The 13,295-nt window shown below is 37.2% G+C and overlaps 4 protein-coding genes across 4 annotated transcripts in view; 3 read left to right on the top strand and 1 right to left on the bottom strand.

Moving 5' to 3' along the window:
- Positions 1-2,701: 2,701 nt before the first annotated feature.
- On the top strand, positions 2,702-6,036 carry Cbr-dhcr-7 (the record flags this gene model as incomplete). Its single annotated transcript, XM_002638507.1, has 7 exons — positions 2,702-2,815; positions 2,884-2,994; positions 3,056-3,215; positions 3,894-4,094; positions 4,662-4,823; positions 5,367-5,750; positions 5,795-6,036. The coding sequence occupies 7 exons, from the start codon at positions 2,702-2,704 to the stop codon at positions 6,034-6,036; spliced, it is 1,374 nt and encodes a 457-aa protein (XP_002638553.1).
- A 119-nt stretch (positions 6,037-6,155) lies between these two features.
- Cbr-rpl-2 lies at positions 6,156-7,233 on the bottom strand (the record flags this gene model as incomplete). The annotated part of the gene is made up of 3 exons (XM_002638506.1): positions 6,156-6,547; positions 6,595-6,705; positions 6,954-7,233. The coding sequence occupies 3 exons, from the start codon at positions 7,231-7,233 to the stop codon at positions 6,156-6,158; spliced, it is 783 nt and encodes a 260-aa protein (XP_002638552.1).
- A 760-nt stretch (positions 7,234-7,993) lies between these two features.
- Positions 7,994-8,663, top strand: Cbr-calf-1 (the record flags this gene model as incomplete). The annotated part of the gene is made up of 3 exons (XM_045238606.1): positions 7,994-8,219; positions 8,267-8,363; positions 8,534-8,663. The coding sequence occupies 3 exons, from the start codon at positions 7,994-7,996 to the stop codon at positions 8,661-8,663; spliced, it is 453 nt and encodes a 150-aa protein (XP_045092993.1).
- A 565-nt stretch (positions 8,664-9,228) lies between these two features.
- Positions 9,229-13,295, top strand: part of CBG05585 — a gene marked incomplete at both ends in the record, with an annotated part of 9,290 nt that continues 5,223 nt past the window's right edge. Inside the window, 5 exons of the mRNA XM_045238605.1 lie at positions 9,229-9,332; positions 9,383-9,527; positions 9,593-9,673; positions 9,719-9,999; positions 11,888-12,429. Of these exons, the coding sequence (XP_045092992.1) occupies positions 9,229-9,332; positions 9,383-9,527; positions 9,593-9,673; positions 9,719-9,999; positions 11,888-12,429 (1,153 nt within the window). The remainder of the gene's footprint in view (positions 9,333-9,382; positions 9,528-9,592; positions 9,674-9,718; positions 10,000-11,887; positions 12,430-13,295) is intronic.

The raw sequence follows: 13,295 nt of genomic DNA, 5'->3' as shown, positions 1-13,295 counted from the left end.
GTATGCAAACACGTTGACGCGCAAATGCACGAAAACGATCGGCGCGCCGACCGATCGGTCAGTTCGGTCGGCTGTCGGTCGGCGGGGTCGGTGGTCGGTCGGTCGGCTAAATTTCCCGACCGAATGGAAGCCTTATCAGGTAAAGAAGACATTTCAAAATAGTTTTTTAAATGTTAATGAAAATTTTGTCGTCATGAATTGAAATCCTTGTTGATCCTCTTCCTCACAAAATGATTTTTTCAGAAACTTCGAGCTAAACCACAGAACACCGTATTTGCTCTATAGGACCCTCGACCTGTAATTGATCTTTGAGCTCAATTATCTCAATTCCTGCAAATGATATCAAAATTTGCCAACCGACAAAATGTTGGAAATTTTACAATAAACCTTTTATCAATTGACAATTTTTTGATAACTTTGATAGAAATCGAGATAATTGAGCTAAACGACAAGGCTAGGATCACTTATACGTAGCCCACCATGTATGTCCACTCGGAGCTTACTTGTCTCGGTTCTTTTAAGAGATATCAAAAAGTAGTCAACTGATAAATTATTCATCACAATATCACAATCATTTTATCAGTAGACAAATTTTTTGTATCTCTCACAGGAACCGAGATATATGGGCTTGAAGTTAACATTTTGAGAGCATTCTACCAGAGTGTTTACGGTATCAGCTCAATTATCTCAATTCCTATGCAAGATATCAAAAATATGTCAAGTAATAAAACAATTCTGATTGTAAGATAACACAATTTATCAGTCGGCAAGTTTCTTATAAATATCTTCAACAGGAACCTAGATAAATTGGCTCAAAGTTAAGGTGCCCTTCTATTACAGGTGTTACGGTAATCTTCCAAAGACAGCCAGCTAAAAAAGGCCAAGACAAACAAAACAGCTGTTCGGTCCAAAGACTAGTAGTGTCCGAGTTGATCTTTAAATCACTCTCCGCATCGTCTACGTTTTTGTGTATCCCTTCGGAATTCCTCATCTCGGCAGTAATGATTAGTAGTAATGTGAGACTCTTTTCTCTCTCTGTCATCATCATCATCATGCTCCTCATTTTCTTCTTATTCTTCTTTTTGCCAACTAAATTTTTGTGAAAAGAAGAAGAAGAAGAGTCTCAGTCAACTTGAAAAATCTTCTTCTTCTTCTTCTTTTTCCCAAAAGCACACACATGTTTTGATCGTGTGTGAGACTCTAGCTCTATCTCTTCTCCAGGAGCATCGAAAATGCAAAATCTCTGTTTTACACTTTTTTTTCAAAAAGAAAATTTGATTTTTTTTTTTGTTTCCTTGTGCTCCTATGTGGTCAGTTAGCATTTGGTTGACTGATTTTTCAGTTTTTTGCCACGTAGCAAAACTAAAATAAAATCATGAAGATTAAAAAAGAGAGAATACCAAAAATTAGGACTATCAAAAGAACTTCTGAAATTTTTCAATCAAAATGAGCCAAAAATCAGTTTTCTACCCGCATTTTGAGCCGAGTTATGGCGGGTCAACGTTTTTGAGAGACAGAGAAACGAGAAAGCTCTCGTTTCTCTGCGTCTCCCGAAAATTTTAAATCGCTATAACTCGGCTCAAAATTGTGCTAGAAGTGTGGTTTTCAAAGCATTTGAATGGGGATTTCTCAGATTTTCAGAAAAAGCAAAGCAACACAACTTTGTATGCTTTGAAGAGAAAAAATTTCAGAAAATGTTTTTGTTGAAAAATTCTCAAAATTTCTATTTTTACTTTGTTCTAAAAATCTGAAGAATCTCTATTAAAAGAGCCAAAAATCAGCTCTGTACGACAATTTTGAGCCGAGTTATGGTGTTTGAGAGACGCAGAGAAACGAGAGAGCTCTATAATTATAAATCGCTATAACTCGGCTCAAAATTGTGCTAGAAGTTTGGTTTTTAGAGCATTTGAATGGAAATTTTTCAGGTTTTTCAAAAAATTAAGGTATAAAAAATGTAAAGACTTTGAAGAAAAAACTTTCGGAACTTTTTTTTTTGGTTTTTCTTTTGAATAATTCAGCACAAAATAAAGCAATTAATATAATATACAACTCATCCTCCCCATTATCATTCTCTCTCTAGAGAGATCATTTGAGTTATTTGTTTGCATTTCCCGGTCCCAATTTTTTTTTCTCTAAATCTATTCTCTTTTTATCCCTAGTCAATCCAATCCCAATTGATGGCTGGTGGCTACTACTGGACGCACAAAAAAAGAGGACTCGTGGGAAAAAAACATCTATTTTTTATTTCTAAACCCACTTTTTCCTTTCTTTCCTTTTGAGTTTTAAACTTGCTCACTTCCGCTTAAACGCTTTAAAATTTGAAAAGTTGCTCTGTGGTGGGCCTCGTTAACTTTGATCTTATATATCTCGGCTCCTATAAGAGATAACAAAACGTGTCAACTGATAGAATATTGCTGATATTATGACAAACAATTTATCAGTTGACATATTTTTGATATCTCTCATAGGAGCCGAGATAGTTGAGCTCAAACTCGTTAACTTCGAGCCAATTTATCTCGGTTCTTGTCAAAGGTATGAAAAAGTTGTCAACTAATAAATTGTTCATCATAACATTAAAAACATTTAACCAGTTGAAACATTTTGGATATCTCTTATAGGAGCCGAGTTGAGCTCAAACTTAACAGTCTACGGTATTCCACTATTTTCCCAAAACATGACCTAGAAACTTTTCTAGGCCACCATGAAGGAACTGAACCGAATACGACGGTCTAGCTTAGGAGGATCTACTAGCAGTTTGACACGTCGGAGCAGTATCTCACAGAAGGATATTCAACAGCTCCAGGAGACCCTTCAGGTAGGCAGAATATGGCCTAGTTTTCTCATGGCCGAGTTTCTCATGGCCGAATTTTTTTCCTCTTCCAGAAACAACAAAAAGTGTCGGCTCAAGTTGTGCTAGCTCTGCTACTTTTTGTACCCCCTGCCACGTTCTTCATCTTCTATTCTATCTCCATGCATACCGGATTATTTGTGCCGGTAAACAAGTCTTGCGGACCCCGCGAAATTCAAAAAATAAATATCAAAAAATATTTTGCAGACCATCACCGCGTTGTTCTTCCGTTTCCCGTTTGTTTTTCAGTGTATACCGCCCGTTTGGGATACGGTAGCATGGAAGTTTAGTATTGTTCATTGTGCGATTCAGCTGATTTTCTATTGGGTTCTACCACACGACCAGGCGCTGGTAATGAGCTCGGCTGGTGAGTTTTTTATGACTGAATATTGCGATTTCTTAAAATTCTGAAGTATTTTTTTTTTGAGAATCCACTTTTGGAAAATTGAACGCAGAATATTTCCTTTCATAGACTCCCCCCCCCCCACATCTCTCTTAAGCCCGTCAACTTTGTGCTCAATTATCTTGATTCCTGTGAGAGATATCTAAAATCTGTCAACTGATAAAATATTTATCATAATATCACCAATACTTTATCTGTTGAAAATTTTTTGATAGCTCGTGAAGAGGCCGAGATAAGTGAGCCCAAAGTACAAGGTGGGTTTCTACTGAACCACCCCCCCCTCCACCTTATACGTGCACTTCAGACTCACTTATCTCGGTTCCTTCAAAAGCTATCAAAAATTTGACAACTGATAAAATATTTAACATAATATCACCATTACTTTATCAGTTAAAAACTTTTTGATAGCTTTTAAATAAACCGAGATAATTGAGCTCAAAGTATAGGATAGATTTCTATGAGAGCACCCGCACATTATTCGTGCACTTTAGACTCAATTATCTCGGTTCCTTCAAAAGCTATGAAAAATATGTCAACTGATAAAATATTTCTCATAATATGATAAACAATTTATCAGTTGACAAATTTTCGATATCTCTCCCAGGAGCCGAGATGATTGAGCTCAAAACAACCAAATTTCAGGGGATCAAATGAGAGAAATCAACAGTTTCTTCTCGTGCATTCTGACATGCCTACTGTATGTGCTGGGTGCCAGTGCAGGCATTTATCGAGGAGATTTGATTTATATACATTTCAATTCGATTATTCTAATTTTTGCAATCTTCGCAGTCACAATATGGGCGGCGCTTATTGTTTCGTATCACTTTGGGACAGGGAACAGTGGTGAGTTGCAGAATTCGAGTCTTGAAGGAAAGGAACTACAGTAATCCTGATGAAAAATTTACATCTTTAATCGAATTTTTAAAAAGAAGAACTCCAGATTGATGATTGCCCAGCCTAATAACAATAATTTTCAACTTTTTCAAATTTACTGTATTTGCTGCCCACTGTCAATTTTGAGCTCAATTATCTCGGTTCCCATTTAAGATATCGAAAATCTGCCAATTGATGAAATTTTTGTCATAATATCACCTAAATTTTATCAGTTGACAAATTTTCGATATCTTTCGAAGGAAGCCAGATAATTGAGCTCAAAGTTGACGGTGTTTGAGGACCCAAACCGTCAATTTCAGGCTCAATTATCTCGATTCCTGTGAAAGTTGTCAAAAAATTGTTAACTGATAAAATGTTTATCATAATATCACCAATACTTTATCAGTTAAAAACTTTTTGATAGCTTTCGAAAGAACCGAGATAATTGAGCTTAAAGTTTACGATTTTTGAGATCAACAGTTTTTTTTTAATATTTAACGATTTTCTGGTTTCTAATCAAATCACATATTTTTTCAGTCACCACGATCAGTGAATTCTGGTTTGGCATCGAAAACCATCCAAAAGTTTTGGATATCGATTTGAAAAGTTTCATTCGAACGAGATTCACATTCGTCATATGGCCACTTTTCATCATTTCCGCACTGTTTTTTCATAAAATCACTTATGGGAAAATTTCGAGTGAGTTTCATATTGTATTGTTTTGCAAGTGCGCTCCATTGCTAAAATATATAAAGCGACTTTTCTGAAGCTGCTAACACTCTAGTCTGGAGGCATTGCTGCCGAAAATACAGTTTAAAGGCGCATCGTCGGTCTAGCAACGAAAAAAAGTTTTTTGAATAAGTGCATGCGCCTTTAATACCGTATCTCGAAATCATTCAATTTTTTCTTATTTCCCTCAATTTCCCTCTCGTTTTTTTTTTCAATTTTACTTTAACCAGACGAAAATTGACAAAAAACGTACGGAAAATTAAGGAAATTAGGCAAAGTTCAGGCTAACTGCGAGGTACGGTATTAAGGCGCATGCACAAATACCGTTGATCAAAATAAGCTGATTTTTTTCCCATTTTTGGCAATTTTTCGTTTTTTTTTCATCGGAAATTCAATCAAAATTAATGAAATTCAGACGAATATTGACAAAAAATGGCGAAAAGTTGAGTGAAATATGCAAAAATAAATTAACTGCGAGGTACGGTATTAAAGGCACATGCCCATAATTTGCAGCCAGCCTAATCTGTGCGTCTTCCGTCCAACTGCTCTACATTTTCCAATTTCACTGGAACGAAGACCTCTATTTGAACTCCCTTGACTCTAAACGATGCGACTGTGGATTCTATCGTCTTTGGGCGGATTTCGTGTTGGGACCCATCATTTACACGTCACCGATTACGGTACTAGCTGCGACGAATCGATCAGTTGGTCTGATTTCAAATGGATTGTTTTGTTTGGCTGCAGTGGTTTCTATCATTTTTACGGCGAAATGTGACCGACAGAAATATGAATTTCGAAAATCCAAAGGAGACTTGAAGATGGGCGGTGTGGATGCGTTTTTCATCAGCGCCAAGTATAGAACTGATTCTGGAGATCCAAATGCTAACCTATTGTTGGGTAAGCCAAAAATTAATGTACAAAAACAAGCTTAATAGTTACAGGCAGCGGTCACTGGGGAGTTTGTCGACATCCCAACTATACATCTGAAGCTGTTTCTTTTCTTGCATTCTCCGCTTTCCAAGGTTTCCCATCTACCCTTTCTCACTTTCCTGCCTTATTAGTCACTTTATTTTTGATAGCTAGAGCTTTCACTGATGAGAATCGATGTCTCATCAAGTACGGACAGTATTGGGCGCAATACTGTGCCAAAGTTAAATACAGGTTTTTACCAGGCTTGTTTTGAGAATTTTTTGTCAACTTAATAAATTTTTCGTAATATCTGAAGTTTCTGTGCATCCAAAAAAGCGAGCAAAACAAATAATAACAAAAATGTATTTTGTATTCCAACAAATAACAATACATTTAGACAGTCTCTTCCTTGGTGAACTTGACTGGCTTTCCTCCACGAATTCTTCCGGTACGACGGGCGGCGATAAGTCCGACCTTCTTTCCGGCACTGGCGTCTCTTCTGACGGTAGATGGATGTCCAATATGTTGATGGTTACCTCCTCCGTGTGGATGTTCAACTGGATTCATGGCAACTCCTCTGACGCGTGGCCAGCTGTTTCTCTTGGCCTTGTACTTGTGGTATGATCTTCCGGCCTTAAGAAGTGGCTTGTCAGTACGTCCTCCTCCGGCGACGAGTCCGATCATGGCTCTGTTGGCGGATTGGATGACCTTCTTGGCTCCAGATGGAAGACGGATACGGGTCTTCTTGGTATCTGGGTTGTGGGCGATGACGGTGGCGTAGTTTCCTATAAAAAAACCAAATTTATATGAAAAATAAATCGTTGGCACTTACCGGAAGCACGGGCGATAACTCCACGGTCACCAGTCTTGTTCTCAACGTTGCAGATGGTGGTTCCTTCTGGAAGGGTTCCGACTGGAACGATGTTTCCGATCTGGACTTGGGCTGAAAAACAAATATATGAAAACAAGTCCAGGAAAGTAATTTAGGTTCAAAAGTTTACAAGAATTTGTACTTGCACACAATGACCGATTCTGACATATTATCACACCGGGGGTAAGAGGCAAACGTTCTTATTGTCCTCTATTTCAAGCTTGAAGCGATAATGAATCAGGCAGAGAAAACGAGGACCGTATTTACGAGTTTCAAAATGTTCATTAAATTTTTATATAATCAAGATTGAGAATACTCACCCTTAACTCCGCAGTGGATGAACTGTCCGGTGTGCATGCCTTCGGCAGCAACAACGGTGGTCTTGACAGTCTTGTACTTGTATGGGTCGCGGAAAGCGATGACGGCGAGTGGAGCTCCTCTTCCTGGGTCGTGGATGATGTCCTTCACGAGTCCCTTGATGTAGCCGTGACGCTCGGCATAGTCGAGTGGGCGAAGCTTGGAGGCTCCCTTACGGTGCTTGTTGTGGCTCTTGAAGATACCACCAGCTCCCTTACGCTGGATACGGATACGGCGTCCCATGTTACCCTAAAAAAGAATTAGAATTAGAAGGTTTTAGGAGGGAGAAGAGAGAGGAACGAGAGAAAAAAAAGTTTTAAAAAATTAGGACCGGGACAGTATTTTTCAGCTAATTTGGAAAAAAATCACAAAATTAGAAAATAATAATTTCGGGGGACCTGTTTCTACTAAAATTTCTACTAAATTTGCGAGTCAAATCAATTTCCAGAATGGAAGCCTTCGAAAAATGACGCTCCAGGACTTTTTAATGAGAAAATCCAGGAAAAAAAATCGAAAAATTGGCTGAAAAACGTCGAAAAAAGTTTAGGCCAGCGAAAAAATAGAGGAAAATCTCCCAGCGGCAGCGAAATGCACTGGCGGGTCTCGCTGCGACAAGGACGCAAAACGTCGTGCGCCTTTAAACAAACCCCGTAAATCGACACAAGATAGCGTGCTGGAGTTAATCAGAAAACAAGAGTAATCAAGCGAGACCGCGGGAATGTTTAAGAGGGAAATTGAAATATTTGAAAAATTTTAGGCAAAAAATACGATTTTCGGTTGAAATTTTGAAAAAAATGCATGGAAATCCGTTTTTTGAGCTCAAAACCAGAAAATCGATATGATGTCGCCGTCTCTTCAGTAAGCACGGCTTCTGCCCCTGGGCTCCTCTCGCCAACCGACTAACATCTGGGTGCCAAAACGCACATCGTGCACTAATTTGCACCCCAACTTCCTAGCATTTCCTTAGACTTTTAGCCATTTTTCTTCTCAAAAAACGCCGAAAATGTCTTCCCCAACTGCACAATTCACAATTCCTGCCAGTGAAGTTATGACCTCAATAGTGCTACCGACTATTATATTTTGTATTGGATTAGTAGCGGCGATGCTGCTCGGAATAAATAAATGCAAACAGTGGGAGCTGGACAAAGTGGTGGAAATGCGAAGGTCTCGGCGGGTCCTCCAGAGAGTTACCAATCGGTTGAGAGAGAAGAATTTTAAAACAATACAAAGTATTTTTTTTGCTGAAATTTTCAGCTGAAAATTGAGCTTTTTTCAGGAGCTCGAACAATGAGAAAACGGGCGGCAAGTGCAAAAGCGAGAACGGAATTCTCTCCACCAGCTTATCAATCGAAGAATAATTCAGTAGAATTCCCGTAATATCATTTTTTCCCCAAAAAACCTGAAATTTTCCCTCTTTAGATGCGGCACGTCTCCACCACCATCCTACGAAGACGATTTGCTCGAGGAGTACTATAAAGAATGTCATCCAAGCAGGTAAAATAATAATAAATAATTCAAAAAACCAAAATGTTTTGTATTTCAGGCGGTCCATTCCGGTGCCCAGCTCGCCTCGTCGTTACGTTCGGCAGCGCCCAAGATGTCAGAATCGGCGGGTCAGCAGATCCAGTGTCAACACTTCTCATCACACTCGTGGATCTATCCATATCGTTTAATTGATTTTTAGCCTTTTTTCGGATAATTTTTTGGCATTTTTTCATCACTGACCTCTTTCAATTTTCGCATTTTTTCGTGTTTTTTGGGGCTTCGATTTGCAGCGAAAACGTCTTTTCGCTTCGAAGCCCATGATCGTCGAAGTATGCTCCTTTAAATTACTGTAAGGAGAATTTATGGGAAATTTTTCGGTTTTTTGTGATTTTTGCAAAAAATCACAAAAATTTACGACATTTTCCCTGCAAATCGAAGCAGAAAAAGCCCTTTCTACATGTGAATTCGCACTTATCTCTCTCCCCCGATTCGAATATAGATTGTTATGTAATTACAATAAAGACAAGTTTCATAATGCATGACTTTATTTCGCAAAATATAAAAATCAATAACGATTACAACACGAACTGACTCATGGGCTTCTTCTTCTTATTTTCCATCTCCAAATCGAAAAAAGAAAACCCGTTCCTCCAAAATTCTGCAGTTTTGCGTCAATGCATCAGATTTGACGCGCAGCTTTTCAGCCGACTACCTGGAGCTTTTCAGCCATTTTAAGTCGTTTCCAGATGAAAAATGGACTCGTTCGGACTCACTTATCCGAGTATGGAGCATCTATTGAAGAATGCCTCTCTAAACGAACAGCAAGTTCGGCTGTATGAGCAGAAATCGATGGATGCGTCAGTTTTTTCAAAAAAATAAGTTTTAAGCTAAAAATTGCAATTTTCAGAGTGTTCAATTCGTGTAAAAACATGCAAGACGGCGCGAAAAAAGCTAGAGGAGATATAGAAGAGCAATATCGGCTATATTTGCTCTCTGGTGAGCTGGCTGGGTTGATGACGAAAAATCCGAAGTTTGAAAAATGGATTAAAGATGTAAGTTTTTTAAAAGAATTGGTTTCAAACCTTAAAGTTTAAAGATTCAAAAATTTTGTTCACAGAAAGCCAACGCTGCTCTCTTCCGCTCAACATACGAAAATGTGGTAGAGGAAGCATCAAAGCTGCAGACAATGTTGAAAATGGTAGTTTAAATTTGAAAAAAGTTCTAAAATTCTAAAATTTCACAGAAATACGAAGCCGCGCAAGTTCGGAGAGACAAACAGGATCGTGCTGTGAAGCAGGAGGCTGAAAAACGGGTGTCCTCTTCAAGTTCTTCGTCGCAAGGCGCTATGCGAGCAATTAGAGCCCTAATTACGCCCAGAGAGTTAATTAGGAAGGTGGAGAACGAGGAGCCGAAGAAGAGCGCGTTGATTTTCGATTTGCGGCAAAATCAGTCGGATGCGATTTTCTATAATCGAAGTGAAATGATTACGGTGATTCAGGTGCCATATGATCTCATTGATAGCTCGTGAGTTTTTGTTTTTATTAACGGAAAATATTTAAAAAATCCAAAAAACTGTAAAGGGAAAATTCTGAATTTCTGGAATTTTTTCAGTTTGGGATCATCCAAATTTCTGGAATTTCGAAGTTTTCTAGAATTTTCAAAATTTTGATTTTATGGAATTTCTGAGTTTTCGAATTTCTTAATTTCTGGAATTTTCTGAATTTCTGAATTTCTGAATATGTAAAGCTTTCAATATAAATCTTTGAATTTTTGGAATTTCTGGAGTTTTTTTTTTAGAAATTTTTTAATTTTTGTAATTTCCCAATTCTTGGAAAATTCTGGAATTTCTCTAACTTTTAAAAATTCTTAATTCCTGGAATTTTTGTAATTTTTGAAGTTCGGTAAATTTTGGAATTTCTAAATTTTCGAATTTTCTGGAATGTCTTGATTTTTTGATATTTTGAAATTTCCGAATTCTTAAATTTTCGAATTTCCGAATTCTTGGAAAATTCTGGAATTTCTGGATTAACTTTTAAAAATTCTTAATTCCTGGAATTTCTGAATTTCTGGAATTTTCTGAGTTTTTGATTTCTCAAACTTCTGAATTGCTGAATTTCTGAATTTGAGGGAATTTTTGAAATTTGGAGTTTTTGAATTTTTTGAATTTCTGAATTTTTAAAATTTTGAAATTTTTTTAAATTTCTGGAATTTCTGAGTTTTCGAATTTCATTTCTTATTTTCTGAATTTCTGAATTTTTGAATTTTCCAATTTTCAGATTTTGATTTTCTCGGGCTTCTGTGTTTCTGAATCACTGAATTTCTGAATTTTCCAAATTTTCGAATTTTTGAATTTTCTGGAATTTCTGAGTTTTCGAATTTCATTTCTAATTTTCTGAATTTCTGAATTTTCCAATTTTCTGACTTTTGATTTTCTCGGGCTTCTGTGTTTCTGAATTACTGAATTTCTAAATTTTCAAAATTTTCGAATTAGTGAATTTTTGAAATTTGAAGTTTTTGATAATAATGTATTTATTTGCAATGCATGGGGGGAAATCGATAGATAATTTGGCAAGAAATGGGACCTGTACAAATAAAAAAGTAAAATGACCAGACGGACCGACTAGAGTCTTGTAGGTCAAGTGGGAGGGATCAGAATATCATAAGGAATCGCTCCTACAATTTCTGAATTTATAATTTTCTGAATTTTCGAAATTCTGGAATTTCTGAATATCTGAATTTCTGAATTTCCGAATTTTCGGAAGTTTCTGGAATTTTTTTGGAATTTAGAATTTTGCAATTTTTCAAATTCTGAGTTTCTGAATTTTTGAATTTTTGAATTTATTGAATTTTTGCAATTTTCGGAAACTTCTGGAATTTGTTAGAAATTTAGAATTTCTGAAATTTTGGAACTTGTGAATTTTCAGAATTTCTGAATAGAATTTAAAACATTTTTAATTTTTTGAATCTTTAAATCTTGTTTTTAGAAATTTTGGAATTTTGGATTACTGAATTTTTTAAATTTCTGAATTTTCGAAGTTTTGGTTTTCTAGAATTTCTGATTTTCCGAATTTCTGAATTTCTGAGTTTTTGAGTTTCTGGAATTTCTGAAGAATTAAAAATTTGTCTCTTAGACTCAAAAGCCAAATTTGACTGTTTGATGACGATTTCCAGCAAAAAAACCGAATTTGTTCTAATAGAATCAAAACCGTCAATTTTGAGCTCAATTATCTCGGTTCCTTCAAAAGATATCAAAAATCTGTGAACTGATAAAATATTGGTGATGTTATGATAGATATTTTACCAGTTGACAGATTTTTGATATTTCTAACAGGAGCCGAGATAATTGAGCTCAAAGTCGACGATTTGGGTAGGCTTATATTTTTCCGAAACCTTCAATTTTTCATTCTTCCAGATTAACATTCCAAAGCCTCAAAAACAACCTTCCTGTCAACCAACGAGCCCTGCTGCCCCGCGTCTCTGGCTCCGACTATGTCGTTCTAATGGATGATGAGTCTCCAGAACTGCTCAACAACTCACCAGCTCCCAAAACCAAAATGTCGTTTCTCTTCAAAGCACTAACCCAATACAACTCAGTGGACCGTCTCAGAGACCGTCCGATGTTTATGGATGGTGGATTTAAGCTATGGAAGGCTCAATATCCAACGTATACGAAGGATGAGCAACCGCTGAGCTCCAGAACCTCACCATCCGACGGCCTGGATCAGGCTATTCTGGATTACACCTCTAGGAGCTATGGGGTTTCTGAGATACGGTACCCGGATTTGATGTCGAAACTGAGTTTATCTGAAAGTCTGGCACCGGGACAACCGCTGTCTCCGCCGAGGATTCCTCCAAGACCTGCTGATATTCCTCCAGAACCATATTCAGAGCCACCGAGGAATGGGGGGATTGGAAGCGGAGGAATCTATCCACAAGCTCCAACGATTCCACAGAGTGAGTTTTTTTTTTGAATTTTTAGGCATCAAAATGTGCAAAAAAATATGTGGATCCATATAGCAGCAAAGAACAAAAATCGACAAAAAAAAACTCTGAAAATATACGGAAAACAGCTTGAAATTCATAAAAATTGATTCTAGTTCCATCAAAATTGCTCGCCAATTCTATAAAGTTAACTAAAACCGACCCAAAACTTCCTTCCCTCTCAAAATCACCTTGGCAACACCCTCTAATTAGTGCTCTCCCCTCCCCCCACCTATCATTATCTCTCTTTTCTACTACACCTAGAGTGAAAAGATTTCTAGTCTAGCAGGAAAAAAATGCTACCTATTAGCACTAGCTTCCAAAAAATTACAGATTGGATAGAACTGAAAATTAAAGGTTTTTCTTTTTTTTTTGTTTAATTAATGCATGTTACAAGCGGTCTTTCAGAAATTGGCCAATATCTGAAAAACTAGGAATTTTCTAAAAATTCTGTGAATTCCAAGTTTTCAATCTAGGTCTGTTTTACACCCTCCCAAATTTCCAAAATGATCGAAAACCTGAAAGCCGAGCTCCAGACTTCTGAAAATGCCAAAATCAACTGAAAAATACGTTTTTGTATTTTACGATTTGACTGTTTTCTACCAACTTTAGCGGATCTAGAATAAATTTTAAAATTCAATAGGGGTCAAAGCTATTTTCCATAGTTGCAAGAAGACCGGCAGTTGGTGGGCCGGCTGATAACTTGTCTCTAAAACGAGATACTTAGACGGTTTTGGTACCAAATGATAGATCTCGACAGGGCCCATCACGTCTATATCATTCGAGCCGGATTCCGGTCCGATAACATGTCGAAAAATGTGTTTGAATGACAAAAATCT

Source organism: Caenorhabditis briggsae (genome assembly GCF_000004555.2).
Source record: "Caenorhabditis briggsae complete genome, chrV, whole genome shotgun sequence".
NCBI lineage: Eukaryota > Metazoa > Nematoda > Chromadorea > Rhabditida > Rhabditidae > Caenorhabditis > Caenorhabditis briggsae.
This window is presented reverse-complemented; position numbering and strand designations above follow the sequence as displayed.